The sequence below is a fragment of the Microchirus variegatus genome (genome assembly GCF_963457635.1).
Source record: "Microchirus variegatus genome assembly, chromosome: 2".
Classification (NCBI taxonomy): Eukaryota; Metazoa; Chordata; class Actinopteri; order Pleuronectiformes; family Soleidae; genus Microchirus; species Microchirus variegatus.
Genome location: NC_139803.1, coordinates 23517794 through 23545716, shown reverse-complemented (window position 1 = coordinate 23545716; position 27923 = coordinate 23517794). Strand labels below are relative to the sequence as shown.

The 27923-nt window shown below is 41.3% G+C and overlaps 2 protein-coding genes across 2 annotated transcripts; both read right to left on the bottom strand.

Moving 5' to 3' along the window:
- Positions 1-1788: 1788 nt before the first annotated feature.
- Positions 1789-19224, bottom strand: ntn5 (netrin 5). Its single transcript, XM_083902447.1, has 7 exons — positions 19020-19224; positions 11159-12636; positions 9797-9985; positions 6851-7000; positions 3984-4034; positions 3033-3113; positions 1789-2952 (listed from the first exon to the last, which is right to left on the bottom strand). Exons 2-7 carry the CDS (start codon positions 12624-12626, stop codon positions 2393-2395), a joined length of 2499 nt encoding a protein of 832 aa, XP_083758573.1. The 5' UTR covers positions 12627-12636; positions 19020-19224; the 3' UTR covers positions 1789-2392.
- A 6581-nt stretch (positions 19225-25805) lies between these two features.
- cnpy4 (canopy FGF signaling regulator 4) lies at positions 25806-27731 on the bottom strand (the record flags this gene model as incomplete). Its single annotated transcript, XM_083910270.1, has 6 exons — positions 25806-26100; positions 26416-26533; positions 26639-26761; positions 26868-26964; positions 27412-27538; positions 27647-27731. 6 exons carry the CDS (start codon positions 27729-27731, stop codon positions 25949-25951), a joined length of 702 nt encoding a protein of 233 aa, XP_083766396.1. The 3' UTR covers positions 25806-25948.
- Between the last annotated feature and the right edge of the window lie 192 nt (positions 27732-27923).

Sequence of the window (27923 nt, the reverse complement as noted above, 5' to 3'; positions counted from 1 at the left end):
TGATTTCTGAGGTTTGAATTGTGCTTCGGTTAAGGTTGGCGATAACGCTTTTTAAAGCTGCATAAATGAATGGAAGTCAATGCGGTGTCCTCAGAAGAATAGCTGTGCAAACGTGTGTGTGTGTGTGTCCTGAATACCCTGTGGTGGAGGAAGTTGCAGAACTTGCAGGTCTTTGAGGAAGATAATGTACAAGAGAGTGTGTGGAAATCAGTACGTTTGTTTGCATGAAGTCTTGTTGAACTTTGACACTGCAGTGGCTGCAGTGCACGAGGAGTCACCTCTCATAAAATGTACCCTCGGCAGGTTGTAAACATAATACCACACACACACACACACACACAAACACACACACACACACACACACAAACTCCATGTGCCAAGAGTGTAGGCTCGGCTTCGTCCTCACTAAAGTGTTTGTTGTCGTTTTAATGTGAAACAAAGCCGCAGACAACATGCTCCCACCATCCCTCCCTCCCTCCACAGCAGAGAACTGCGGGCTTAAGTTGTCTGTTAGTGTCTGTGTAAGTGTGTGTGTTAGGGTCGTTCTGGGATCAAACCCCCCCCCCCCTTGTGGACGGGGGCTGGGCGGAGACGACCGCTGACAGGTGTTTCCTGCTGCCACACAGCAGGTGCTTTGTGTGTTCACACACACAGACACACACACACATAATTATTCCCTACATTTCTAACACCAAACTGTCAGGAAACAAAATAATTAAAAGTTAAAAAACTGCAGAAAGTTTTATAGTGGCCTTAAATATATACATTTTCTATTTTATAATGATGTGTAACCTTTCTAAAAACCTACCATTATAGCATGTTTCATGGAGGCCATATTTCCCCTCCTCATATGTCATATTAAATTGTCTTTACTTCCCAAAATTTAACTTTTTTTCTGCACATTTTCCTCAATTTTAATATAAGATTTAGACACTTAAATTGACAGTAAATAATAGGCCGACTTCTTGACAGCCTGACTAAAGACATTTTATATTTTCGACCATGTGTCAAACATCACTCGCTCTCTCATTATTATTTCTATTTTGCTTCAACAGGACTGCGAAAATGAGCTGTTTTATGAAGAAAAACTGACTTTCCTTGGCAGCTCCTGTGTGTGACTTGGCCCCAGAAGAAGCTGCTGATTCTGGATCCTTGTGTAGCTGGATGTTTGGACTACATAACAGTACAACACACACAGACACACACACACACAAACACACACACACACACACACACACGCACGCTCGTACATCAGTCAGCGAGTCTATTTTTCCTCCTTTCATTTCCAATCACAGGCTACAGCACGACCAATCACTGACACGGCTGCTACCAAAACAAGGTAGCTGCTCGGCAAATAGGAAATCCCCCATCTGTCTTATTACACCTCTCCGCCTGTCCACTACTATTTCCCCGGGGCTATGACGCCATATCTCCCAAATGGAAACAGAAGCCGTGACGACAGGCCCGAGCCGATGCTTTTAGATCCATACTGAGGCCTGTGCGCGTCTCTCCGAGGATTCCTGTACCATTAGAAAATGAGGCTTAGGTTAGTTTGGTCTTCACGTCAGCTGTCATCCAGATTGAAGATAGTGTCACTTTCCCTGTATATTATACACAATAATAACATAATATTATATAGAACTAATGCAAAATGTGTGAGTGTGTGAGAGCTTCTTAATCGAAGTATTGAAAATAAATGCAAAGGGAAAACAATAAAGTAACATAATGAGGCACATTTTTTGTGATATATGTAACTTTAATACAAATCAAGAACTCTCTCATTCCGAAATGTTAAAGCACTTAGTCTGTTTAAAACTTTTCTCTCCAATAATTATAATCATTTTTTTAATATAGTGTTATTATATAATAATATTGTTCTCAATTTTGAATATTATAAAATACAAAAAAAAACAAAGTCAAATATTATTATTGGCCTTGTATGTATCAAAACCTTTATCAAAATTCTGAAGAAAATATATATATATATATATTTATTTTTATGACACAAACCATCTGTGAATACTCTTTGGTTACAATATGTGTGCAGGAAATGTGAGGTAGAACCTTTTTTTTTTTTTTGTCACTTTTCCCCTTTTATTTGAGTAAAAATAAATCAATAAATAGGATTCAAACGAAAACAAAACATCCTGTATGGCCTTTTCAGTTAGAATTTCATCCGCTTTAATTGTAAAAAAACTGTTTCACGAAGAGAAAACATTTAAATCCTCTTGGAAAATAGTGTGTTTGATATTTTTGATTCCTGTGTCTTTAGATCAGATTATTACCTTTTTGTTTCGTGTTCATAAAGTCACTCCTGTATTTCCTGACATCTTCAGGTCAAACATTTAAAATAAACTTTGTTTTTATTCTCTTCTTATATAGATATTTAGTTTTATTCACGATGTGGAGTTGAACACACCAGAGCAGGTGTTGTGGAGGAGGTGGAGGAGGAGGTGGTGGCTTCTGTGTGAGCGTGTGTGTCCGTGTGAGTTATGTCCACTTTTGCAGCGTGTGTGTTCACATTGTCAGTGTCTTTCTGGATCAGCAGGTGAGGGGGGATGTACCCTGACTGCGGTCTTGACGACTCCCTGCGGTGGTCCTTGTCGGGGGACTTTGGAGGGCAGCGGCCCCGCTTGTCCTGCCCCCGGAAGCCTCGCAGTTTGGGGCTCCAGTGTTCCCGCCACTGGAGGGCCAGAGTGGAGCGGTCCGCCACCAGGCGTCGCTCCTCCGGGCCCCAGCCCCGCTCTCCTTCCTCTGCGCCGATCAGGAGGTACGTCCGGCCCACGTGGAGGGCGGGGCATCCGCAGCCGAGGTCGCGGTCAGGGACCCAGAGGGAATGTGGGCCCCTGCGTACGTGGGAGGAGGACCCTGTGCGGAAGACTGTTTGGACCGCGATAGAGAACTGCCACCACGGACCTGAACGCTCCATCCCTCTCACCTGCACCTTCAGCACTGACATACAAAGGTATTCAATCAAACATTGTTTTATACTTATTATTATTATTTTTATTTAAAAAAATAAATGAACCAACCGTAATCCTTGAGACAATAGGTCTCCAAGTTCATCCTGACTTTAACCTGAGAAGGCTGGCAGTACGACACACACTCCTCAGCTATAGCACAGACAGAGTGAAGAGTATGAGACGGTATCATTTCATAGCAAGCACATCAGCACATGTCTTCTTCCCCCTAATTACAATATGGTTGCTTCTATTTGTCATCACAGTATCCTGTGACTAACAGATGACCCCTCCAGTGGAGCAGGTGGGACATTCCTCCAGCCGCCACTAGGAGGGGGTGCTTAGCTGCTGCACGGAGGAGCTGGAGGAGCATATTTTATTTTATTTTTTGGTTCAAGGTCCCTTCTGTTAAAATCAACAACAAGCAACGTCATCAGGGTTAAACAGATGAGTCTGTTTTAGATTAAATTAACATTTTACTGTTGCATCACTCGAAAAGGTGTGCACTCTGAAAGTAGCCGTTTTGTATAGTTATCTCACGCAGAATGTAAATGCTACTCTTTTATAGTGTATACACACGCTACTTTAAATTTTATTTTTTCAATACAATAATGAAGAGGACGATGCATATAGGCTTGAGATTTGCATTTAAATTTGAAAAGTTCCCATTCATAATGATCATGCTGTGATGTCATTCGTATATATGATGATGTCGAATAAATGATCAGCTAATCTAAATATTAGATTGCATCTCTGATGTTATGCAATTGTATTGTACGGTCTATATAATATTCATAGAGATATGTTATATGTGGTATATTTTTGGCCACATTTGAAAGGTGCGTCATCCTATTGATTATATTCTTCTAATTGCAGTGAGTAAATGATATTTGGGGATATATTTGAGGACAAGAACAAAGGTCACAGAAGAAAAAAACAAAACACATGAATAAATACATATTGACTGTAGCTAATAAATATATAAATAAATAAACACATAAATAAAGCTATAAATCCACTCACCTATGCTGTACTGAGGCTGGTACACTGGCGTCGGCGCGGCTTCTTGAATTCCTGCAAACATAAACACAGTTTCAGACAGGTGACGGGAATAGATACACGGCGTCTTCACAAGCTGATGCTCCTTTGTGTGTGTGTGTGTGTGTGTTATGTTTGTTCTGCTTGAATGCCTGTGTGTGTGTGTGAGTGTGAGGCCATCGTCACTGTTTGTGTGGTCCTTTTATGAGCCAAAGACACATGAGATACAAACTTTCCTCCTGCGTGGTTTTGTCTTAAACATTAAACAGAGCTTAATAAAGTTTGCATAAGTGTGTGTGTGTGTGTGTAAACTGGAACAACCTGCTGCTCCGTCCATACATTATCCAGGCCGCTCGTAAAAGTGTGTGTGACAGTGCCGTTGTATAAAACTAAGCCAAGGCTCCGTCTCCCGCGTTCATGTCCCGTCCTCTTTGACACAACTGGGACAGTGTCATCCTACACCGTCCCCCCCACACCCAGCTGACCCCCTCACACACACACACACATTTTATTTTAACGACAGGAAGTCACTGTGAGTTTGTTGATGTACGTATAGCACTAACTCCATACATGGATCACAATGAAGCTGCGTATTGTTTACGTTTAATTATAATAGAAAGTAGAATTAATTTAAATCAAGATGTGAGCATGATCATAAATGTAGCCATCGTCAATGAAGCCAACTAAAAAAAGCTTTATTTTTTACCATTTTATTCCTGAGTTGTAATAGTTTATCCCTCTACTATTACTATTGCTGTTCAGAATTGAATTTATTCAAATATGTGATTTAAAGGCAGCATGAATTCATCATGAGTGGAAATCTGAGACAACTTCAGTCCGGGCTAAAGAATCTATGCTGTAATGAGCAGCAGACATTGTCCTTTGTGTAGCTGCTGCTTTGTGTAATAATGTAATATTTCTTTCTTTCTTTTTTTTGCATCTGTTTGGTCTGCAGTAGAAACAAGCTCCAAACAACAAAAAACCTTTTTAATGTCTTTATTATATCATGTTTTATCACAGTTTTTATGTTTTTCGAGTCTTACTTTAGTGCTTTTATCGTTTTATTCAGGTCTGGTTTCTGTTCTGATGACTTTTAATTGCTTTGTGTGTGTATGCGTGTTCTGCAAAGCACTTGGCACTAGTGTTTTGAAAGGTGCTATATACATAAAGTTTATTATTATCTTTCAAATGGAATTATTTTAAATGATTACACTCATATAAACACACTTGTGGGTGTATTCCAATATACCCACCTAAATCTTACAAACTGGACCTTTAATTAGCAATAAATGCGCTATTAACTAAATGCGTAGTGATATGCCTTTAAGTTTAGCCCGGTTGCCGCGTGCCTTTTGGTCTGTGTGATGAGAGGAGGAGCTGAGGTGGATGTGGCGGCGTTGGCGGGTGAGGGGCAGTCAGAGATGCTATACATAGCTCGAGATGGTCTCTGGCAGTAAAAACAAACAAGGTTTTTCTTTGCTCCTCGCTCCTTTCACTGGGAGAGTTATGAGTCTGGCCTCTGTGAGCCGCAGGGCGACAGGTGTGAAGCTCGCCGCCGCTGGCTCCCGATGTCACCTGATTGGAGCTTACGCAGTGTTAGTGCCTGTGTAGTTGTCGGCACTTGTGCGTTTATCCCGGTGAGCGCACGTGGATTAGCGCTCGGGAGGGGGGGCTCGAGGTGCGGCAGCGGTCATGAGCAAAGACGGGAGGAGCAACAATCCACTGGATCAGATGCTCATCACAGATCAGCTTGGACATGAGGTTCCACCCTCCGTCTCCGTGGTGGTCAGCTCATGTTAATGCTGCTATGGAAACCGTCTCCAGGGGACGATGAGAAGGGGACATGCTCGGAGATTGAGCCAAATTAAATCAGGCTGCAGCGGACCTTTAATATCGAGACACTGTTTGATAAAGGATTACAGCTCTTCATCTGAGGTTTAATCCGTTTAGGCCACAAGCAAATGAGGCTGAAGGAGAAATTAATGAGGTCACTTTGTCATGACTGACAACAAAGTATTAAAGGCCCAGTGTGTAACATTTAGCAGGGTTTCCTGGCAGAATTTGAATATACTTCCAATAAGTATGCGTCTATAATCGCTTTAAAATTCAAATCATTCTGTGTATGTCGTCACAGAATTAGCCTTTTATATATACTTTGAGCAAGGGTCTTGCCTCACAGAGGTGGCCATTTTGTGCCATTGTGTTTCTGAACAGACAAACCAGCCAGAGATTGTGTTTCACATTTTGAAGTGCAGTTTCCTCTAAAATGTCGTCAAATATGTACGGTTTCATATTTACATTTGAATACTAAACGTGCGCTAGAACACGATTAGAACTTGCTAGCTTGCTAGCTTGATCAGAATCAGGTGTTTATCATGGGGTGAGGGATCGTAGCAGCCGCCACATTGAAACCACTTGAAGCTCAGCTTCAACTGTTCTCGATGAGACGACACAGAATAGTTTTTTTCCACTGTGGCGAGTTTGACGGTGATTGGACAAATGCGGTAAAATTGTGACTTCCAGGGAAGCTCAGCTTCCACATCAGTTTTTGATTGACAGCAGAAAAATCGGAGCCTTTTCTGCCTCAGTCCTGTGTGGATTTTGCGAGGGAAGTATATAGACAAATAGCTGGTAGTTGTGTGTAATTTGCTCTGAGATGTAGCCCATTTTCATTTGTACATAATAAACTGTAAATAGCATTTAAGTTTTACATAATGATCACGTTTTTGGTAGATCAATCTGTCGGGCTAAACAAAAACCTACTATCTATGCAAACCTTTCCCCACAAGGACAGTCTCTGTATTACAAGATCTGACAGTTTAAATGATGCCGACTCCTGGCTGTAAACTTACTTATGCAGGGCCGTAGAGGAGACTTTCCCTGTTTGTATCCTGGGGCACAGCGGTTGCACCTGAGGCCGGTCACCCCGTCCCGACACAGGCACTGACCTGATGTCTGGTTGCACCAGCGGCCCACAGCTCCCAACGGATGGCACTGACATGCTGGAAAAGATTAAAACATTATTTATTATAATTTTTTACCTGAAAAACATTCCATTTCAGTTTGGTTCAGTTATATGCACTTATATATATATGTACTAGTCAAAAATTGTGAAGGGTACCAAAATCTGTGCTAATCTCTCCATAATGGAACTGCAGTTTGTTGACTGGTCAACAAATAATCATCATTTTAGGTAGAAAAAAGAAATGCGAGATTTTTGAATACATCATGCTCTACAACAGAGAGGGAGAGAGGATACAAAGCCTTGTGTGTTCCTTTTTTAACAAATGATGTCAGCGTGCAGCAGTGTTTACAGCGTCCAATTCTTCTACTTTAGTTATTGAATTTATTGGGGGGCTATAATTGTGCCACACTGGTATGATGTCACAAGATTGACATCATACCTACACGTCCCATAGATCAGGGTTTAACATTCTGAGCCATAAAATGACGAGCTGATTGAGACTGTGCCTCTTGGTGGATACACAGCAGACACAAAGAATTCAGAATTGAATTCTACTACTGAATTATTGTCCCCGTCTACCTCTGTGCTGCTGCTCAGGTCTGATAGTATTGCTTGACAGAGCCTGTTTTCAGCATACAAATAATGTTACAGTGCTTCTGTCTACTAAGACCAAACAGAAGCAGAATAATAAACACAACAAATCCCCAAAAGTAACCCACTGCAGCTACAAATCTGAAACAACAGCTGAAAGATGTTAAAATGCTTGTTGGAGCTCGGGGGAGTCGTTTCTCTGAACTCATCACCTCAGAGTCCTTTACCTCAAATTACACACAGTCATTATAGGTATGGGCTATGAAAATAAAAATATCAAGTCATGCAGCTATAAAGTTTTTTGGCACCCACACGGCTGTGGTCGTACACAATTTCATTTGAGTGAATATGAAGTGAGCACGGAGCCGAGCGAGTGCTTGACCGTCTTTGGCGTTGAGAAGACGACGCGTTGCCTTGTGACGACAAGTACGCATGAGGAAATATTTTAAGCCAGAAGGTGTTAAAACCTGCGATCGCTGAACAAAACACAAGGCCGTACAATGGACTGGATTAAGTCAACCATCCATCAACGTCAGAACCTCAGGTTTAATCCTGCATGACAGCAAGCGTCTGTCCTCAGGGAGTGTCCTTGAGCGAGACACAAGACCTTGACTGACACCAAGGATGGTATTCTGTAGCTGTCCTGATGCGTAAACAAAGACAAATTCCTTCATGAAGTTATTAAGCAGATGTCACATAAGCGATGGGGCTTTCTTTAAAGCTTGCCAGTGGAAGGATGATAAATTTACATTTTTGTTCCTGCTGATTTTACGCTATAAACCGTGAAGCTGGAGCCCCCATCATGTTTTATAATTAATTCCTCTTCCACTTTGTGTTGCTGTATAATGATTACAGCTCGGATTTGCCACGGTTTACACTGCATAGTCGTCTGTTTACCACTTCTATCACACGAGGAGAAAAGACAGATAAAGAAAAAGAACCCACACTCGAAACAGCTCTGCTCACACTCCAGTAAAGTTTACACAAGTTCTTACAGCCTGACAGGACCGAGTAAGTTATTATATCGCCAGTGTCCTCTGAATGCAGCTGTAAGTTAAAGCAGGAGGATTTGGAGGTTAAATTTAAAGCTGCAGTGTGTAACTTTTGGTGATTTTTGTTGTTATTCTGCCTCGGTTTGATGTTTGCCAACAGAAATTAGGTAACATTATCTGTATGCTAACTACAGCATCTGATAGCAGGCGCGTCAAGCAATAGGGCGGTCACTTTTTATCCACAATTCAGATACCCATTTGAATTTAGCGGAGGGATAGACAATGTTGAACTTTCAAAACCCCCTGGAGTTCAAAATATACAGCCAAGAAGTCGAGAAGCAGCGGGAGTTTCTTCAAAGTATGGGACAAATCTGGGGATTCACCTATTAGCTTAGCTGTTAGCTCCACCTGCCCTAGTACACAACAAACAAAGCATTTATCTCATCAAACTGCTGAATTATCGGGTTTTTGAGCAGAAGAATTACCCTTGGAAATGTTTCATGGCTGCTCCTTTCAATCATTCTATTTGCAACTAGCTGGCTTAGCTAGAGCACTGTTAGCATGTCGTCTAATTGCGAGATAGGCCGAGCAGTGTTGTGAAAACTTGTTTGACAGTATATTTAAAAGTATGTCCTACAGTTTTGAAAATTCTGTTTAAATTATAGCTTTTCTTTTCGTCCCTGCACCTGCGGCTAGCTTAAAGCCATCCCCGTTAACTCTGGATATATTGGTGCGGCAGTCAAGCATGCCACAGTGTCACAGTCACTTAGGGCATGTGACCAGTGAAAAGTCAGGGGTCACAGCAGATGCCGACCGGTGGTAACGATGGGGGGGTTACAGGTGGCAGCCCAGTGGGGGGGTTGTATGTGTCTCCATGTTTGTACCGCAGGCTAACAGGAATAGCTGTCCACTCTCACAATGTAACCATGTAACCGAACCTTTAAACACTTCTGTACGACGTACGAGACAGAAAGAAAGACCGCGTAAACACACTCTCAAACACACTCACACACAGATGTGCATTCACGCCGTCGGACACAGACACACTCTTTCACATTATGGTTTGCCTTTCATCCTCCAGGAATACACATATTTATGCATCTTTGCGTAGACACAAATACACCAACAAGAATGTACTTGACCCTGCACCACACACACACACACACACACACACACACACACACACACACACACACACACACACACACACACACACACACACACAGTTAACACACATAGAAGTGACTGACGTTGACAGGCCTTGCGGTGGTTCAGAGGCTTGCTTTGGTTGCGCGTGTGACCGTTCTGGCAGTACTGGCAGTGGCGTCCAGCCGTGTGGTGTCGACACTTCAGACACACACCTCCGCTCCGTCGGCCCGACTGCTGGAAGACCTCCATGCTGAAGCGGCACTTGTTTGAATGGCCGTTACACTCGCAGGCTGAATTAAACAGAAAGAGTTCAAATGTTCAGGTAAAGGGTATATACAGTCTACAACATCTGGTTAGTTTTCATGCATTTCAACTTTTAATTTTTACTTCCTGTCATTTCACTTCCTGCCACTGAGTCAAGCTTGATGAAACTCACCTGGTTCCCGCCCACTTCCTGTCCCTGACAGTTCCCACCAGTAAACCCCAGAATTTCCTCTTTGTCCCTCACCAGATGGTCATTGTTACCTCTGCCAGCATGCTCTCAACGTCCATCTGTCAAAACTCCTGTTCAGGTATGTAACATTTCTACAATAACCATGTTTAAGGGATTTGAACTCAATAATCCAGAATCATTGTTTTATTATGTTAGATGATCATCTGTTTTCTGGAACTGGTTCATTCGATTTGAACTTTGTTTGATCTATTACTGGTTTAAAGGGACAAACTCCTAGACCGAATAAATCTGAAGTCTGTAGTGGTCATAAATAAAAATAAATCAGATTAACTCTTTTCAATATGCTCTCTGGCAAAGATGGAAGTAAGTCACACATAATAAGTGTCACAAGCAAGACTTAAGTCTCACCCTTCAAGTCTCAACCAAGTCCAGTCGAGTGCCTGCTTTAAATCAAGCAAGTTAAGTTGTATGAATATCGAAGATGAAGATTATTTCCCAGATATTCCACATTTAAATATGCTAAAAAAGACAAGACAGTCTCCGGCCACCTTATTAGCAACACTGGAACCCTGTAAGTGTCAGGAATGGCACCCAGTGTGGTGTTCTTTACCACATCGGTAAATGATACTGGTGTGGTGTCATCATAGAATGTTGCCCTTCTGTCATGAGCCAGTCTGGTCATCCGTCTCTTCCCGCTGTCATCGACAAAGCATTTCCGCCCCTAAAACTGCTGCTTACTGGATATTTTCCCCTTTTCAGACCATTCTCTGTAAACCCTACACACGGTTGTACAACAAAATCCTAGTAGATTAGCAGTTAGCCTTTCTTTCTACTTCATTCTGTTACTCGGTTTGACAGCAGCAATGTCAGCAGCTCGTCTTGACCCTGTCTACATGCCCAAATGTATTGAGCTGCTGCCATGTGATTGGCTGATGTACTTCATAAAATGGACGATGGTGTGTTTATATGTTTATTACATTTAACAGAGTGTGTAACTTTCATGACTCACCAATGCAGGGGTTTGGGTGTGTGGGTGTAGCTCGATGCCAGGGTCGGTCAAAGTAGAAGTCCTCACACACGTCACAATCTGGCCCCGCTGTGTGATGCTCGCACACACATACCGCCCGACCTGCGTCGTCACGGCGACACTTGGACGCGTGTCCGTTACATTTACACCTGCCTCCGACCTGCAGGTCGGACAGAGCCAGAGGAGCTTGGGCGGGCGAGGTAAAAGTGGAAGGAAGAGCCACCTGCAGGTCCCTCGCACTCTGCCTCGTGTTGAGATTATTGTTCCGCCTTCTCCTCAGTTCCTGCCCTTTGTTGCCCTGACTCTGCCCTTCCACTGTCCAATCACAGTCGCCATTGGGGCAAGGTCGCCTACGACTTTTCTCCCTCTTAAGGCCACGCCCTCTACCTTTCCCCCCTTTTTTTGAATGAGTGAGCGTACCAAAACTGTCGCCCCCTTCTTTGCTGGTCACGTTGTGTCCATCTTCGTCTTGACCGGACCCCTTATTGTGACCTTTCCTTCCATGTTTGTCCACTTTCTCGCCTTTGTTCCTCCCTCTTGTCTCCGATTGTTTTGACTCCCTGTCAAAAAATGCCAGTGTATTATCCGTGTCCAACATGTTCATCTGCCCTTCAGTGCGGCCCTTGTGGGCCAATCTCCACCTCAGAAGCCCGGTGCTTCTGTCATCTTCTCCACTGTCACGCCACTCCGCTTCATCCGGTTTACTCAAACTGCTTGTCTTGACAACTTTGGACACCTGATGGAAGACGATGCGTATGTCTGTGGCTGTTACCCAGTCCTGGAGGGTGGGGCTGTGGTCAAAATCGGGCGAGGATGGTCGTCCGTCTAAGGTCGAGAAGGCCAGCACCATTCCGCCTCTCTGCTTCTGCAGCGGACGAGGGTCTGAGCACAGAGCTTCTGTTTCTTGATGCCTGGTCCGAGCCACTGTCTGCGACGGCAGCCCAAAGTTTGTGAGGCAGTCGCTGGAGTAGTGCTGCATTGGTCTCCAGGTGCGCCCGTTGTCCATTGACTTGAGGATGGAGATGGAAATGGGATCTGACGGTTCCCCCTGGTGGCAGAACTGCAAACTTATGTAGGTGATCTCAAAGCGGCGGCCCAGAGGTACGGAGAGCACCCACTCCCCGGTGTCCATGCCTCTGCGAGCCAACCAGCAGGTGACGTTATGAGGGTTGTGGAGGTCGGTCAAGGCGGTGATGTTGCCGTCATGATTGGGCCCTTGCACCGAGTGGCTAGCGTTGACTGGGACCCCGTAGGCGGCGTTGATGAACTCTGACAGGCAGTGACGTGGGCGCCCATCCAGGTGGTAGCAGGGGTTATGAGGAGAAGTCCAGCTCAACGGGGTGTGGAAAAGGGAGGAGGAGACAAGGGATGAGGGGAGGAAAAGGAGGAGAAGAAGGAAAATGGGGAAAAGAGAGGTAAAGGGGGGAGGGGAAAAGGGTGGGAACATCATGTCATTGAGCCTGTGGAAGAAAGAAAAGGACGATTTTTATCTCATCGTAAAACAACTCAATCTGAATGATTTATACGACTCAAATTCAAAGCTAGAGAAGGAAATCTAAGCTTGACCACGTGTGTTTTTATTGAAAACACACAGCACCAGCTTATTGCATCTCTTCTACTGCACCTCATTGGCTCACGGCAGAAGCCAATAAAGGTCTCAACCCCGTAAAAATGCAATCACGGCGGTGTCAGCCACCAGTTTGAACCTGCGACCCTTAAGAACTTATTAGTCTTCAACTTTCTTCAAAAAACGTAGTGGATGATTGGGGGGTGAAGAAGGCCACGCACCCAGTGGGTCTGTCTTAAATGACAAAAAACATGCCCAACAGCTGGGGCTAAAGCCTGGGCTGGACCACATCCATCACATTTATGGCTCTCTCCTTTTCAAATCATTTACCGCTGGTCAATGCTGCAGGCGAGTGTGAGCGGTTATTGAGCAGAGAAGAGTGTATGAGAAAGAGAAAATAGGGGAGGGGAGAAGAGGAGTTGGGAGATTAGGGCTGTGGGATAGTAGCAAATGATTTATAGATCAAAATTGGGTGTTCAGCATGAGCCCCACGACACGGAGACTTCCGTGGTGAAGACAAATACGGGCTTGTGTGTGCCCACAGTGCAAATAAATCCCTTACAACTGGTGATGAGGGTAATTTATTCGTCTGTCAAGATTAATTTTGACATGTGGTCGCGACGAACAAGGAATGTCCTTGTCCGGAACCAGTTGTTATTGTTTTTAATAACTCACCCTAAGCCCAGAAGCACATTCTCGACATGGATTCTCTCCTGCAAATAAAGTTTTTCAGGAAAGATTTCCACTTTCATTTTTGGGTTTCTTTCCCTTTCCTGTCATACTTACATCAATAACTGCCTTCCTTACACATTTTCAAACGGCTCCCTCCCCCCCTCTTTGCCCTTCTATCTCCGTGTACATCTATCACCTGCCCCCTTCATTCTGGTCTGGGAATATTCTTAACTGCTTCGAGATTGATGATGTCCTAACAAGCGTTTGACACTGACAGCAAAGTCAGCAGGGCTGCATAAACCAAACCCGTAGGAGAGGACGTGGCGGAGAGCCTCTGTGGCCTCGTCATCCTGCTCAATTAGCCAACGACCGAAATATGAGGCTCCCCTCGGGGACCACACAGCTCTGCGGGGCCTGCACGGAGGCTACGGCGAGCCCTCGGACAAGCTGCTCTCCTCCCGAGGTCAAAATCAGAAGATATGGTCGGATCGGTTAAAGCTAGTTAAAGGACAAAAGGGGGAGATCGGACACCACGGGCGACTTATTCGCGAAGCTGGATACAAGTGGCAAGTGCATCGATGAGCGGTCTAACTGTGACCCTGATGCCAGTGAGCCGCATTCCTGGGACCCAGAATGCCTCGGCTGGTCATTCCTGACGTGTCGAGACATGTCCCGTGGGAATCTGAACTCGCTGATAAAAAGCCGGATGGTGTGATTAATTAGGTGTTTGGTTTCATCCAGTGGTGATGTCTTGACCGCGTCAGAAGGAGAAGATGTTGTCAGAGAGGATTATGAGCAGGGTTAAAGGTTATCGGCCAATTCAAGCACTTTGAGAGTATGACAAATAATTATTTCTGGTCGGGGGGAAATGATACGTGAGTGTAGACGAGTAACAGCTCAGGATTGTGGCGGTTCAAACATGGAAGGCTGCAAAGGGGAAAGGGGGGGGGGGGGTTGTTTAACATTCCCATGACATGCACTTGCTCTTGTCTTTGTCACATTACATGACTAATTAAACATTGCCCCATTACAAGCACTTTGATAAATGGATGCTCATCCCAGAGAGGCCCCTGAGGTTTTTTAATGCGCCCCACTAGGCCAAATCCAGACTCCCCTCTCCTCTGAAACCAGATCATCTGTCTGGCACGGCCACCAGAACCCATCGGATATGGTTTCAAGTGTTTTTCTCTACCGCTTTCCATAAATTCACACGGCCGGGGTATCGGAAGAACATACTGAGGATGAGCGGCATTCCGTTTTAAGTGTCACTCGATGGGTCAAAACTGCCAAACCTAGACATCAGGGGTATTTTACACCGCTTGTGTTGTCAAGGTGCTCTGTATTGACTCCAAATAGCTCATGTGTAAAAGAGGCTGTCATCGCCTATTCCTTCTCGCAAGAAAACCGCAAATTGAGGTCTCCAAAAAAAAAAAAAAATCTCCTCCGCTTTGACAGCGTTCAGTGAGACTTTCTTCACGCCTCCTCGAAAAGCTTATACAGTCAAATCGTGGTATGATAAGATCAACGACATCTCCTGCGGGGTGATCTTTGGAAGCAGCTATGCTTGGCTGGCAAGTGGCTGGAAAAATACTTGCTGACAACCTGGGGGCATGTTTACAGCATAGTCGAGCAGAGGAGAACGAGGGGAAACCGCCACTCATGTCAGTGCTCGAAGCCCGAGCAACAAGCTGCAGTCCGGATTGATTTCCTAACGTAAACCTTCGTTCATTCTTCACTTTTGTTGACGTGTAATTAAATGCAATTAAAGCGCCTGACAAGTTGGAGGATTAGAAATGATGAATGTCATAAGGAAGGCAAATGGCGTATGCTTCTTTAAAAAAAAAAAATCTTCTTATTAAAAAGGTATTAGTAACAACATGCTCTTTGTTATTGGCTTACAACTTACTTCTGACTTAAAAATGGATTTAAATAGGATTTTTTGACCCTTTAAGCCCTAAACAAACTCCTTAAAATGCCATATAATGTCCTGTGAGTATATATTTGCTGATTTCTTTCCAGAATAACTTTCAATATCAGGCAGTTATTGTCAATTTACTTTATGCTAAAATAGTGTATTAACAATTTAAAATAAAGAAAAACAAACAAAAAAAAATACTGTAGTACATGAACACCAGATTTTGCATGTTAAATTTTAAATTTGAACAATATACGAAACAGGCAACAAGTTTTTTTCCTCTTTTTCCCCTCTCTGGCGACAAAGACGCTGATTCGCTGGCTTCCCAGCGTGAGTAAAATTACCGTAATAACCAAATTATGGCGTGCAACTTCTCAGCTTTCAGAAGTTTTACGATAGCACAAACCGTTGCGTAATTGCGGTAATGCAAAGTGCGCTTGCGCGGACGTATCCTATGTTCCCTGAAGAAAACAGAAACCTGCAAAACACTTGTTTGCAGATTTGGCCGTTCTGTTTGTTTCTAGCCTGTAATACACATAATATTCGTGCACTTCTTCTATTGAATTTTCAGGGAAAGACGAGTGTAAATAAGCCAAGTTGCAACATGGGATTTTATCCTTTTTTTGTCACATTTTTAGAGCTTTATTCTGTCGAAAAACACCAACAAATTTATTGTGTTTTGGCAGAAAATGAAGACTTAAAATCATTGTATATTTCTGCTGTTGGCGTAGTGTCTTTCTACCTGTTAACTCACTCTGTTAACTGGTGTGTTCACACTTTGGAGCTGCAGGCCTGTCTGGGTCTGGGGCTGTTCTGGTGAGCAGATGAGCTGCATTTGGCCCCGTCTCACACATTTTAACATTCTTCGTCATGGACAGCAGCTTTTGTCCAGCCATGTGCGCAGCAAGACGGAGACAAACACTTTAGATTTGAGTTGAGCTCGGCACCTTTCGCCAGTCTCAAAAGAAAAAAAACACACACGAAAATGAGGTGTTGTGTATAAAAATGAACATGAGGGTGATCGTCGCTGGGAAGATTTCCCAGGCTTCTACATTGCAACTCTGCTCCAAGACTCGGGGGCCTTTAAATAAATATGATCAATTATTATGAGCTCTCTCTTATAGCCGACATGTTTGAAGCTGTAGCAAAGCACCTGTTGGCGCATGTTACCACACTGACACCTTTGTTAATTTGCAATTGTCCTCAGCCGGGGCAGAAATACAACACTGGGTGAGAAGAGAGAGGCTACGTATGCGCTCTGTATTCCCAAACTGCATTCCTGCTTGCACAGTCGAAGAGCATGTGTGTGTGTGTGTGTGTGTTATTCCACACGGAGCAGATTCCAGGAGCTCTGTTTTAGGTGTAATAATCTAATTTTAGTGGGGGGGGCAGCCTGCAGGAGATGGAAGCAACAGACAGCACAAAATGGATTATCGCTGCTCTTTCTTTAGCTAAAAGGCCTCCGTCCTTCAGACGTGCGTCAACAATGAACCCTGGTGCATACAATGTGGTGGTGGGGGGGGGACGTGCACCGTCACAGACACATGTGAGGGTGCCTCTGCCTCCGCATTGACCCTCAGTGTCCTGCTTATTTCATTTTTGAATAAAAAACCACATGTCACCCACTTGATATTTAAGTTTCCTGTCAACTCCAACCCCCCCCCCCTTCCCTTTATAGCCTCATACTAGTTGGCAAGCGACGTTGTGTGTGTGTGCAGCACTGAGCTTCACATGTTGATATTGAAAAACAGATGGAAATGAAATCATTGTGATTCCGCGTTTGCAGTGCACGCCAAAGACGAAAACTTCAGGCATGATGGGAATATAAGAGCGAGGCCACTGGTCATGACACACACACACACACACACACACACACACACACACACACACACACACACACACACACACACACACACACACACACACACACACAGAGAGAGCAAATTATAGTGATGAAGATGAAAAAACACTTGACCGTAAAAAAGACTCCATATTTGACCTCTGCTAATCTTTAATTAATCTCAATGAAAAAAATTAAATGAACATTTTTAAAAAACTGTTTTACAACTGTTACTAACTTATTAACTGTAACGCACACACACACCTTTTATTTCACATATAAATGTAAGTATATATGCATAAATGCACAGGATAGGATCGGGTATCAATATAGAAGGATAATATGCAGTATATTTATTGCCATTTTATATATTGTACAGTATAATAACCATTTGTATACGTGTATATGCACCTAAATTATGTAACTCGTATTTTAGTATGGATTCTTGGATAACATACAGTATATTGTGTATATACACTGTGTATATATATATATGCAGCTGCATGTACTACACGTGTGTCTAGAAAAGTAAATATATGGTACATTTATAGATTATACACAGTATTAGCCATGTTATATAGTGTATGTTATAGTTAAACAGTGTATAAATATGCAACTTTCATTGTTTTTATTCAGTATTATAATATTGTATTGTATAATATTACAGTATTGTGTAACCTGTATTATGTTTTATTTACTATTATTATATCTAAATATACATATGCATCTATATCAATAGATACATAGATTTAAAATGAATAAAATAATAATAATTGTATATTATATATTTAGTGTTGCATTCAGGTGCTATTAAAAAAAGAAAAGAAAAAGGAGACTTTGGGAAACTAATGTGAGACGTTTAAAGAGCCTGCAGTCACACAGGTTTTTGCGGTTTGCGTTGCATTTAATGGCGCTGGGACTAATAAGAATGATTCACTTGCTGCGGTTCGTTGCACATAAACGTCGGTCGTGTTTTTAGTCGTGATGACTTTGGCAGACGCTGAGACTGAAGCTTAATTACAGCCGTTCTGCGCTAATTGCTCTCGTTAAGCATCAGCCGCCAATTTCGCTTTATCCTGCGGGATAAAAGAAGGAAGAATAATATTTACAATGGGAGGCGATCAAACGACTGAATTATGATCGGAGAAAAATCAACCCACTGTCGTGATTACTCGCATGTGTTTGTATTGAGAGGGGAAATTATTCCAAGATCAGATGAACTAATTGCAAACCCTGGTCTCGTCCTGTCATGTCGTGTTTATAATTGATGTTTTTCATTTTTCATTTTGATTGTTTGAATGACAGAAACAACAATTTGACTGATTATTCTTACTTATTATAAATGCAACAACTATCTGTGGGAAAATAAAGCAATTAGAGGCGAAATAAAGTCTGAGTTTGTGACTTTTGTAAAATTTCTTTTTGATGAGTTCAATGTGAGGCAACGGATTTACAAAAAGCATTCCATGTAATAAATCAGACTTTTTATACAGCTTGTTGTCTAAATGTAATAAATCAATAAATGAAATAATTAGTTTTTAGAAGACTGGAACTTCTTGACAAAAAAGTAGTGCTAAATATTCCTCTGATTCAATTTAAAGTAACCTTTTGCAGATAATATTTGACTGCGAATTTTTATTCTTATGTCGCAAAAAAAAATACTACAGGGTCAAATTTGCCGTGCACTCACTGCGTAAAACCTGCGCGTAAAGTGTCGTCTTTACGCGCACCTCGCTTCAGCGCACGGAGAGAGAAAAGTTTCACATTCAGCTCTCGCACAGCACTCTGAGTCTTTCAAAAAAGAAAAAGAAAAGAAAGAAAGAGGATCAAATAAATCAGGAGTGCTCACCATGTGCGTCCCAGTGATTCCTCTTCTCCTTACTTCCCCCTGCTCCCGCGGTGCGTCCTGGTCATTAAAGAGGAGCGCAGCAAGTGTCCGCAGCACATCCACTTCCTCCTCCAGCGCGTCTGCAGAGACAGCGGGACAAGAGGTAAACCGACCGAGAGGGGGCAATACACTGGGTATAGTGGAGGAGGGAGAGGAGGAGGAGAAGGAGGAGGAGAGGGAGAGGGAGAGGGAGGCAAATTAACGGGACCAGCTGGGAGGTGTCTCTCCTTATATCTGGAGCTGAAAGAGCTCCCACCACCTCGAGCAGAGCCACATCCTGTTTGACGCAGGGCGCACCGCTGCCAAAAGGTCTCCCATGACAAAATAAAGTATCATATCCATCACAGTAAATGCAAGAGCATGATTAAACCCACGGATTACCTCGTATAGTTCAATGTTTGGTTCGTTTTAGGTTCAAAAATACTCCTTATTTGGCGTTTTCTAAGCAGAACATGGATATATTATCTTTATTTTGTCTAATAAAAATGTTACAAATAAGACAAACTGGTATCTAATGTGAATGTAGACATCAGTGCACACTTTGTAACACCGTGTAATATATTCTGGAGTACTATTTAAGTGTAATAAACAAAAGTTATCATATATTAAATTACAAATGGAAGGATTTGTCCTTTTCTTACACTATTTATTCTATACTATCTCAACTTTTTACTAATTTTACGCATTTTAAGTGGAAGGTAAAAGTGAAATTTGGCAGATGAATATTTTACACAAAACTAAAAAATGATGCATTCAGGGACTCTTTGTAGCAGTTTTCTGCTTTATTTACACTTATTTGATAAGATTTATACAGTTAATATACAATATAATATTAGAAGATTGTGTTATTATATTATTATATCAATAATACTGTATCACCCTAACAATTTCACACTATAAAGTTTGATTAATTAAAAAACTACTAATATGTCTACTATTTACCAAGTTATTTTTGTCTTTATTTACACGTCTGGTCTAAATATTTGTGAAACAGTAAGCACCAAAAGTTAAAGATTACTTCCAGACCTCCTTTTATATATGTGCCTCGAATAAATTACTTTTTCATGTTTTCCTCCACTACCAGATTCAGTATAATAGACCATAATATTCACCATCTCTCCCTTATTGTAAAAACTCCAGCATGCTTTTCCCAAAGGTGTCCAGTGAAAACAATGAGACGAGCACAGACAGACACATACATGTGAAAAAATCTCTCCAAATCTGTTCCAGCAACAGGAGAAAATGTTTTGTCTCTGCATGATCTCACCTCTCATGATAAGAAAAATATGTCTCGAGGACCTTTTAGGTAAGAGATCTGAGTGCTTCCTCCACCAGCGGCAACACATGACTCTCTCTTAATAGAAATCTGAGTATCAGAATTAATCTGAAAACAAATCACTAAGCCTGTATTTGTTGCTACAAGCTCCAGAGAGAGTATTCATTCAAGTGGCTACAGCAGAAAAATATGGATTTTGAGACTCAATTCAACATTTCAGGACTTGTTAAGACTTTCTTTTTTACACTGTGCATTTCCTCCACCTCAGGTTTATTACCACTGGCAGGCAAATTGAGGATACAGAGAGAAGCCAGTTGCAGTAGCCTTGTCTCATATTGTCCAGGCAGAGATCTCACCCTCCAGTTTGCTCCAATTATCCCTCGGTGGAATAGGAATAATGGTTGAAGTTAATTGTCCGCAGTGGATTGTTCTCAGATGTGAAGCAAAACTGATACAGATGGAAATATTAGACAGAATAGAGAGAGGAGGGAAGGAGGGGTGGAGAGAGAAGATGCTTGATTGGAAAGGAGGAAACTTTCCCAGAGAAAGCCATAAAACTGATTGATGACTTCCCTCGAGGAATGTTTCCCCAGGTGTGTGCTTTGTGTGTGTGTCGAGTAGTTACAGTGCACTTGAGAAATGCTATCCTTGGACGCAACACAAGTGCAATAATTAAAGTGGGTGAAATGGCACGTTTAACGCATCAATATGGCAGCGTTAAAACACATAGAGATATCAGCTGCGCTCGGCGATAGCAGAAGTCGGAGCTAAAATGGTTACAAGGCATTGTCATCGTGCCTGATAATTCTCTACAGGTGGTCCTTGACAGGTGTGCAGCACTGCCAATGTTTGAGTCCTGCAGCGAGGGAACGTGCTGAGACTCAGATCATAATAAACAAAATAGCACAGAGGTGTAATTATAAAAGTCAACATCAAGCCACTGTGGCAGAATAAGAACAGATTTCACAATACGTGGGTGTCTGTTTGATGGATTAGTGGAGGAAAGTGCTACAATATGGTACTTATACGTACTTTAGTGTAATGATCAGATACTGTATGGGCATTGAAAAGCAATATATAGAAATTATATTAATTTACCTCGTTGTAGTGTGCATTTTCTTCTCATTTACAGTTAAACGCTCCCATAAAAACCACAATGTGACATAATGGGATAACATGCTATTGTGGAAAAATGGTTGCAACTCTGCCTAAAAGAGAAAGGTCTGCAAAATACACGAAATGTAGAATTAAATTAGCTATTTAGAGAGAAAAATATTTATGATATTTAAAGGAGCAAAAGAAAAAAAAACATAACTGGTGTACCTCAAGGATCTATATTAGGACATATTACTATTCGGTCTTTTGTGTATTTTAACCAACTACAACAGCAAATACTATAAAATTAGTCACATAAACAGTATATTGTTCCTCCTTATGTAATACTTAGCCCTAATGTTTTTCCCCAGGTCAATGCAATAATATTTATAATCTCCCAAAAAACAATTAAAGAAATTTAAGAGGACAGTGTGTGTGCCTCAAGGATCCATGGTAGGTCCTTTGCTATTTGGTCTATATATCAATAATATATCAATCAAAACTTTAACAACAGTATAATAATTACCAGTGATGGTGACACTGTTGTATACGCTTGTGCACAAACAGCTATCGCTATATAGCTCGTAGCTGCTATTAAAAAGCTGCTTGATTTAAAAATTCATTGATAAAATCTCAATAAATATCTAATGACTACTGGTGTACCTCAAGGGTCCATGTAAGGCCAGTTCAGTCTTTTTTTCCCACCAAAACAAAAAAAAACAGCCGTTAATTTTTGGAAGTTAAATTCTTTTGAGAAAATTTGGATATGTGGGTGTAAATTTGGACCCAAATCATAGTTGGGGTAAAATAATAACAATAATTAAACTTCTAATTACATGATATTGATTGTTTTGCACGTTATTAGGAAAAATCCTTCATGTATGTGAACAAAAATATATAGAAATATATATATTTAGCATAAAAGGCATATTAAATTATGTTACTATATGTTTATTTGGCCCTTAAATACACACGCTGCTGTATGATTCATGTTTTAATTGTGTTTATGCATCATATCTGATCGTGTATACATACAGATCAAGTTCCCTCGGGCCGTCACTGTTTACAGGGGAAGGAAGTTAAGTTATAATTGAAGGCAATTATATGTAAATGTGACCTATTACCTCTGGACAGTTTGGATTTTTTTTAATGATAACTATGATGAATTTTGATGCAACACCGATGTCTTTGTGGGAAAAAAACCCCTCTTCATTTAGCTCTTTGGCTTTTGCAATGACTTGGCAAAAAACAAAACAAAAAAAACACAATAGCAGTGTGGAAAATGATCCCGGTTTCCATGAATACTAACGCAGTGTTTTTGTTTTCCACGCTTCCCTTCACTGTGTCTCTGGCACAAGTGTTGACAGGCGCTGGATGGAGATGGTGAGCAGACTGTTGTTGTGCACTGCAGGACAAAAAAACACAACAACACACACACACACACACACACAAAAACAACAACAACTCACCACTTAACCTGTTAACCTGAGCAAAAGTCAAGAGTCAACAGCGGTTTCCCCTCTGTTCCTCTACAACACCCTGATTAAACGACCCAGCGAACTTTATTGGACAAATGTGTTTAATAGGTGCTAAATAAAGTCTTTAGAAAGCAGGTCTTTGTCATGACGTCATCGTGGTGGAGACATCTGTTAAGGTCGGGCCACGTTCGCCAAGTGCATCCATGTGTTTCCACACAGTGTCCATCCATTATCTCTTAACTAGCCAAAGAGTAATAGCACTAAAATGCCTCTCGTTTGACTTTAGGCACTTGATTCTATTCTGATTTACAGTTAAATGAGGAACTCATTTGCAGGAATCAAGGGTTTCCAGTTAAATTAAAACAAAGCTGTTTCATCCTAAAGAAAAGGAAAAGATTAGACGCAGAAAGTACAAAAACAACAAAGTCACTGAACGGCGCGTGACCTCTGTGACCTTACAGTTTAACCACTCTGTATTTGCTCTTGTATCGAGTTTGACGTTTGTCTTCAGCATGTGTTTTTTATGGTTTGTTGCGCAATTTTATTTTTTAATACAAAATGTTCATGCTCCAGCTGGACAATACATATTTTTTCTATTCTATTCTGGAAAAAGAAAAGTGGATGAAACCACCTCAAAGTGAAGTGAATAATCATAAAAACAAGACCACAGCAAATTCATTTGTCTGGGATGCCACACACTCTGCAGGGATCATTTACACAATGTGCATTTGGTTTTTATTCTGGTCTTTTATTGCAAGAATAAAGAAATAACCCTAAGAAAAAATATGAAACAATGGACTCAAAGACAAAACAAGTGTATGTAATGAAAGAACTGAAGGCACCTGTTTCTCAATATTTAATTTTCTTGTCTTCCCGACATCTTTTTTTGATTTTTGTTTTCAGATTCCTGCTCATCTCATTTTATTTCAGCCTGGTTGAAATGTTAGATTAACTTTTTCACCAAGGTGTGTCCTGTTTTGTTGCTGAATAGACCATGTTTAAATTAATTGATAATGATTATTATTATTATTGTTATCATTATTATTAATAATAACAATGATAATGATAATTATAATAATAAAAGGAGTATTTTAATTTAATCTTTTAAAATATTTTTTTGTTGTTGATCCTGCAGCTGTTACCACTAAATACAAACAACACTGAATCATTTTCCTAACGTTCAATTTCTTCTTTGCTCCTCAGTGCCCTCTTGTGGCCGGACGTGGCATCACTGCTGTGCTGTGTGGCTCTGGTTGAAGTCTTTTATAGACATGTTTATCCTCATCACCATATGACCTGTCTTCACCTGACAGGTAAAAAACAATACATTTGTCGCAGATAATTATATACAATTTATTTTAACTGAATTTGTTGATGGAAAATAACAATAAAACCATCTTGTGGATCTTGAAATAGTCAGGCAAATTCAAGTAATATTGAGTAAGTAAAGTGTATTTTTCAATCTGCTTTGTTTTGCTATTGATAGATTTGATTCTGATAATTGCTTTTTTCTGTACATAGTAATTTTAGAGTAAGAGGAAGACTTGTTTTGAGCTCGGGATGGAAATCATCTCTAGAAGTGAGCAGACATTGACTTGAGGGGATCACCGTGAACCTGCAGCAAGGTAAAAAATCAATAACAGCAATGTATATTCTTCCTTTACCGACACATAAAAAGATTTATTATTATTATTATTATTTAAAGCATTTGAGTAAAGCATGATGTATTTTTAGTGTCTTTAATATCAAAGACAGCCAGATGATAAATTCTGAAGCTACTCTTCACAGGTCCAGTGTGGCAGAAATTCAATATACAGCCCATTTGTATCCAAAGAAAAAATCTAAAGTGTAATTTAGGCAAGGTGTCTTGCTTTATGGAGGCCGCCATCTTGTGTCTGAACTGACAAAACCAGCATCCATAATGTGTTTTCTGCATTTTGTAGTGACATCTTTCCTGGTATTCAAAGGCCACTGCAGCTCCCTGAAATATGTGTCCAAAAGAGAGGTGAACAGAGGGAGGAGTCTTCTGTCACTATTTCTTACACTCTGGACCTTGAAGACTCCAGCAGAGTCTCACAGAGGCTGCAGCAGTGTGTTATTTTTCATGTTATTTCTCTTTTTCTTTTCAAATACACACACCCATATACTCCTGTGCATTTGTATATTATGTGCATGGATCAGGTTGTTGTTACACTCAGTACTTTGAGAGGACTGGAGTCAGTGTGAAAGGGAAAAAACGTGCAACCACTAGGTGTCAGCATTGAGCAGCTTTGTTTTGGTCCCCCAGGTTTGTTGCACACATCATTTCCAACATTTGCATGCTGCACAGTGAAGCTGACATTTTATTGTGAATAATCACGCGGCTCACAGACAGTGACCAGTGTCACACAGATGAGCTTTTATCCAAACCTCTGCGTTGTCCATTGTGGTGACATTTCACCGCAAAGCTTTGCTGTTGTCATTCCAACAGTGTTTGGTTTGTTTTGTTGTTTGATTCAAGTGAAACAGAAAGTGACTTTCTTGTAAAAACTGCAGCATTACAGTCATTGCTGTCATTTTTCATGAAAAAAGGTAAAAAAAAAAAAAAAAAAATCACACAAGCAAAATAACAATTAAAAACATATTTATTCAACATGAAAAACTGTACATATTGCATTTCAAAAATGGCAGATATACTGTATGTACCATATAATGTTAGCATAATGAGAGCTGTAACAGGGCTCGTAAACATGATATAACACTGAAAGTACTCAAATATGAGTTTTTGTGTTTTTTTTTTAAAGGGTTTTAAAAACAGTTTATAAAAGATAAACACCATTTTTTTAGATAAAAAAACAAGACAGGACATTTTAGTGCTGGCACTGTTACAATGGTCAATGTAAACCAGAAATGGTGCCGACATTAAATCTCAGATTTGTGTCAAATGATTCATTTTCAACAGTTAAAAAGCTGTTTCTGTCCACATAATTTGTAGTTTTCCCAAACACAAGTCTAAAGCTGAGGTTTTGTGTTGTTTTATGCTTTTAAAAAAACATTTTGTCTCATAGCTCTGAACCGTCATGCGTCTTTCCCTCTTCTTCTTCTTCTTCTTTCTTGATGCCATCAGCTCTGTCTTCCTCTGCGCTGTTGCTCGCCTTGTCCTTGTTCCCTCCTTTTCGTCCCACGTCTCCTTTCCACATCTCGTTTAGACATTCTGAGAGAAGGAGAGAAAAACACACAATCACGAGGAGGAGGAGAATGAGCTTTCAGGAGCATACGAGATTTTCACACAGGGAAAACAAAGCTGAGAGATTGTGTATTATATAGACCCTAATGTCTCAATAATAATAATGATAATAATAATAATAATATAATAACAGCACTTTTTCCTCTAGTCTTTCTAGGATTTAAGTGCTTTCCCTTCATTAACTGTTTAGTCTTATTTTCCATTTATTTCTTCCTTAAGAACCACTTACTGTGTTCATTATTTAGTCAAATCAGAGACAGAGTAGTTTACAACGTCTCTTACCTCGATCTGAAGTCTGGAGGACGTGGCTCTCACAGAGGAAGTTCTCCAGTCTCTGGTCCTGATGATGGAAGTACCAGTCCTCCACCACCTCCTCATACTTCTCCAGCATCGTCTCACACTGCACGACACACACACACCAGCACATTGAATGTCTTTTTCTATCGCCACTTAAGTTATAATAATTAGTTGTACTTCATTCAAAAGAAGACCTAGGTAACGTTACCTGTTTTTTCATGTCCGACACCTCCACTGAAGGCTCGTCCCACAGCTCGTACGGCAGACCCAAGTCCACTTTCACGCCTTTGTGGACCAGGTTCTTCAGCGTTGCCATGGTCTGACTGGTGCCCTAGATTTACACCAAATATCCAGCCGTCAGTTTGTTTCACAAATTGATTGATTAAGAGCAGGTAACGGAATAAACAGACGGGATTAAATGGTAAAATTAACTTCACCTTGGCATATCGAAGGCTGCCGGGCCTTTCAGCGTGAACACTATACTGCAGGATGCGCTCACATATGTCGTCTAACGCCTCCGTCAGACGAGTTTCCCTGGAGCAATTACAAAGAAAGTGGATTATTTTTAAACGGGTCACATTTGACACATAAAGCTCAGTAATATAACCTGCCTCTTTTCCACTTCACCCCTTTTTCCCTCCACCTCTCGTCTTCCTGCCCCAAAAACTTAAAAGCACACGTTTCTCTCCAGTGACACCAAGTGTTCAGGACAGTGAAGCTGCATGTGTCCTGAAAGTGACCCTCAAAGTAAAGCTAAACGGAACGCAGCCATCATTAATTAATGTGATTGTTTACACCTGTGACTCCCCCGACCCCACTGTATCCTGTCAAAATGGCTGTTGTGCAAAGGTACCACTGACTTCATTTAACATTGAATAACATTAATTAAGCTGAAAACATTTTGAAAAGTCTTATGTGGACTAGTCTTATAACTTTACGTATAATATGTTGTGCTCGTCCTCGAGACTGACGTTAACTCACGAGGTGTTGTATTTGATCTTCCTCCTCCTCTTCCCTGTGTCCAGCACTTCTCCCAGCTCCAGAACTTCTTTAGAGCGGCCGGTTTTCGCCAGAGCATCCTGAAGCTCCACTGTGAGAAACTTACACACTGACAGACACACAAAAACACACGCACACACACACACAAACATGAGCCGTCCGAACGTTTGTAAACAGACACATGAGAGCTAACTGTGGCGTCGCTTTCTCGTCCTACCTTCGCATTTATTCGGCAGCCTCTCGTCTTCCTCTGCTGCGACCAAGCCGCAGAAACAAAATAATACCAAAACAAAAACATTCATTGCGTCAATTTGCATAAAAAAACCCGCAGAAAAGCTGAAAATTCACTGCTTCCGGAGCCACATCGGCATCTACAGAGCGGCTTGAAACTGCGCATGCGTAGTCGATGCCCGATTTTGGATTTCAGGGGAGAAGGTAGATGGAAGAAAACTCAAACTCTCCTCAAAGAGAAAGTCATGTATTATTTTCTCATA

Excerpts from the sequence above, each read along its gene's own strand:
- ntn5 (XM_083902447.1), bottom strand. The coding sequence starts at position 12,626 with ATGATGTTCCCACCCTTTTCCCCTCCCCCCTTTACCTCTCTTTTCCCC. Across the intron at positions 7,001-9,796 it reads CCACCGCAAGGCCTGTCAAC|CATGTCAGTGCCATCCGTTG; the intron begins GTCAGTCACTTC and ends AATCTTTTCCAG. Across the intron at positions 2,953-3,032 it reads CTATTGTCTCAAGGATTACG|TGCTGAAGGTGCAGGTGAGA; the intron begins GTTGGTTCATTT and ends TTTGTATGTCAG.